The following is a 3641-nucleotide window of genomic DNA, read 5'->3' as shown; positions in this document are numbered from 1 at the left end:
GTGCAGAATGTGCAAAAATAAACATGTTTACAGCCTGACACACAGACTGGTTGGTCTCTGTAGATAATTGAATCCTTCATAACACCTGCACAGGTGAGAATCTATTTTATAACTCACGTTTTTCATTTATAGTAAGTTCGCGGCATTAGGGCCGTGGCCTCTTTGACTGACTATCAGCTGTTTAAATCACCAGATATGTCTGCTGATTGTTCATGTTGAGATTAAAGTTGTTGTTTCCTCCAAAAGTCCTGATGTGGACGAGTTTGTAGACGACTTTATGTCTTGTGATACAACAAACGTTGTCTATACTGGACGAGGGTGTAACCATCACTATCCTTGCATCAATCCAGTGTGAGCTCCTTCATTTTGCACGAATCCGTCCAGCTGTGGTTCTAACTTCTGACCAGATGCTAAGTTCTGCACCAGCGTCCTATCACCACACCATGCTTATGAGCTAAAACAGAAATAACAACAAGAACACCCGTGGTGTTCACGAAAGCAGACGATCCATGACGAGCAAAACTACGACTGCTTCCCTTAGTCTCACGCCCACCCACCAGTGTGCGCCGTGAAAAAAAGCAAGCGTACAGATGCTGAGCTTCCAGCTGTTTGGAAAACTGCTGCACTGTATCGCAAACCAAGCGCCCCCTTTTACCAAAGAGGGTCTCACGCCAGAGAAAAGATCATGTGAGACCAATCGCAAACTGAGCACTCCTTTCACAGCAGATACTGATCTCAAACTCCACCCCTCTTGCAGGCTGGAGGGAGTTTCGATCCAAGCGCTCCTGTGGACCCACAGCTGCAGCTGACAGCTGAGCCTGCAGAGCTCCTGGGAGCAAACACCCACAGGTTAATAACTACGTGCACACACACACACACACACACACACACACACACACACCAGGCCTGCCTGCGTGTGTGTGTGTGTGTGTGTGTTAATCTCCGCTTTGTTTTTGTCCCTTTTTTTTTTTAACAAACCCCTAGATCAGTCTACTCACCCCCAGTATAAACCAAACGCACCTCCTCACAAACATGCCATCACCTCAGCTCACAGCGCTCCTTCCTCTGACCTCTGAACCAGCTGTACTTCCACTTCACCTACCACCACCCACCTTTCACTCTCTCTTTCTCTCTTCTAGCACATGATGGACAACAAACCAAGCGCTCTTTTAACTTGAGGCTCGACTCTGGCAGACTTTCAGTCCAAACTTTCATCATCATCGTCACATTTTTCTGCTCCTGCACAAATAAACACAGCATCAGTGTAACCACAACAAATCAAACCAACCCCACCTCTCATTTCCACATCAGATAGAAAACAAGCGCTCCTTTCCAGCATCCAAAGCTCTGTTCTTCCTCATTCTGAAGCTTTCAGATGGCAGGTGTGAGTAGTTGTTTTCCACAAAGTGCAAGGCGGGGCTGAAACAAAATCAAACCAAGCCCACTGTCCTCCATCTGGAACCCCACCCATCCATCCAACCATCCATTTTCTTCCACTTATCCAGTTCAGGGGTTCCAGGAGCCTAAAAAAAGAATCAAGTGCTCCCTTCTTTACCCGTTCCTCTTGCATGCAAAAGCTTTAAGGTTTACTCGAACTGGAGACAGACCTGTAAATAAATCAAACCAACTCCTCCTCTCAATGAAATAAACCCCTTTTTTCCTCCAACCTGAGCTGGTACATGGTGCAAGTGCTCCTTTCCAGCATCCAGCACGCTCTTCCTCCTCAGTCTGAAGCTCTGAGATTGCGGTGTGACCTCACAAATCAAGCGCTCTCCTATATACCACGGAAGCAGGAGCTTCAACTGATGTTCTTCTGTTCCCAACTGTACTTAATCTGGTGTGTCATGTGTCTGAAATCAAACACTTCCCTTATCTAAAAGCACAAAGTGAAGCTGCAATCAACTCAAACCAACCCTCCACTGTCCTCCACCTGGAAGCTCATCTCTCAGCTGAGGGATAAATCAATCAATCAAGCGCTCCCTTCATTATCTCTTCCTTTAACCTCGACGTTCAGGAAAGATAAAGCTGAAACTAAATCAAACCAACCTCTCCCGCAGTGCCCTACTACACCTGTATGTGGTGTATGCATGCACCCCATGTAACCTGAATGAAACAAACCCCCTCTTTTCCTCCATCTCCAACATGAGCTGGCATGTGGTGCATAGGAAACCAAGCGCTCCTTTCCTTATGCTCTGGAGTTTCCTTCACCTGCAAAGCATCCTCTCTGAAACACAGAGAGGGGTTGCAACAAAAATCAAACCTACCCCTTCTACTCTCCCCTCTTTTTCTACCTCTGGCACGTAGCACGTCACAAACCAAGCGCCCCCTTAGATCCTATAGGTCGCCTTCACATTTTTCAAAATTGAAAGTACAACAAAATCAAACAGTCTCTGAAACATTATTCACGCCCCGCCCCCTCCCCGCCCCCGTCTTCTTATAGCAAACCGAGCGCCCCCTTCTGCCTCTCCTAATGAAAAAGCCCCCCACACACACACACACCCACCCACCCACCATCATTTCATCCTGGACCCGGACTCCCCTGCTTGGCGGGGAGGCACAAGCGCTCCTCTCATTGCCCTCACGCTTTCTGCAACAAAATCCCCCCCCCCCGGCCCTCCCCTCTCGTGGACCCTCTCCTCTTGCAGCTGGCACGTGATGCGTCTCAAACCGAGCGCTCCCTGCACCTCCAGCCTCGCATCAGCACACCATCATGCGTTTTTTTTCCTGCAACATCCAAAACCAAACGACCCCCCGCCTCCCCTCCACTCTCTCTCCCCCTAAACAAACACGTCATCAACACACACAAGTGCACGCGCGCACACACGCAGATGCGCACACCGGGACACACCGGCTCTTACCTCTGGAGCTGCTGAAGGCGGTGTACCAGGACAGGGAGACCAGCCCGCACAGCCCGAACAACAAGACCGTCAGGAAGGAGACATTTCGGAGCCTCATCTCCGGAGCCCCGGGAGCATGTCCGCACCGAGAGGGGGGAGCAGGGCAGCGCGTGGATGGAGGGAAAGGGGGAGGCAGGCGGAGACAGGTAGACGGAGAGAGCCACAGAGACGGAGGGAGACGGAGAGACGGGCGGAGCTGTTGCTGTTTGAGCAGCAGCGGAGAGACTGAGGAGAGGGAGAGAGAGGGAGGGAGGGAGAGAGGGGGAGGAGACAACCAGGTAGAGAGACGTGAGGAGAGAGAGGGAGTCAGAGGTCTGAATTTCTCCGGAGCTCGGAGTTATTCCGGTGGTTTCCTCACAGGCAGAATCATCGTAAACACGTCGGGTTGCTTCATCGTGTCTTACGTAATGACTCATGTAACGGATTGAAAGGGAGTTTCCACCCGGCGTTACTTCAAAGCGCCGGCGTCCCGGGGAGAGGCTCAGAGTTCAGCTTTATTCACTAAAACAGGACCTCAGGCCCCTGAAAATGACTCCGGCAGTGACCTGTGAGCAAGGGCTTGGCAACGGCGGGGAGGAAGAACTCTCCGTTAACAGGAATCAGCCCAACACAAAACAAATGATCATCAATTGAGTTAAAAAAAACAAAAACAAATCCTCATGCATCACGGAGCCGTTAGCAGCTTTACTGAAGAGCGTTAGAGAGTTAATGTAGGTTTTATTTTATTTCATTTGGACTTTTTGT

The 3641-nt window shown here is 49.9% G+C and overlaps 1 protein-coding gene across 1 annotated transcript in view; it reads right to left on the bottom strand.

Annotated features, from left to right (window-relative positions):
• mgat4b (alpha-1,3-mannosyl-glycoprotein 4-beta-N-acetylglucosaminyltransferase B) overlaps positions 1-3283 on the bottom strand; it is a 119828-nt gene extending 116545 nt beyond the window's left edge. Inside the window, exon 1 of the mRNA XM_005737740.2 lies at positions 2859-3283. Within this exon, the coding sequence (XP_005737797.1) occupies positions 2859-2955 (97 nt within the window). The 5' untranslated portion in view covers positions 2956-3283. The remainder of the gene's footprint in view (positions 1-2858) is intronic.
• Positions 3284-3641: the final 358 nt, after the last annotated feature.

Source organism: Pundamilia nyererei, unplaced genomic scaffold (assembly GCF_000239375.1).
Source record: "Pundamilia nyererei isolate P.nyererei 1_Seehausen unplaced genomic scaffold, PunNye1.0 scaffold00079, whole genome shotgun sequence".
NCBI lineage: Eukaryota > Metazoa > Chordata > Actinopteri > Cichliformes > Cichlidae > Pundamilia > Pundamilia nyererei.
The sequence above is the reverse complement of the archived record's forward strand: the minus strand, read 5'-3'. Positions and strand labels throughout refer to the sequence as shown.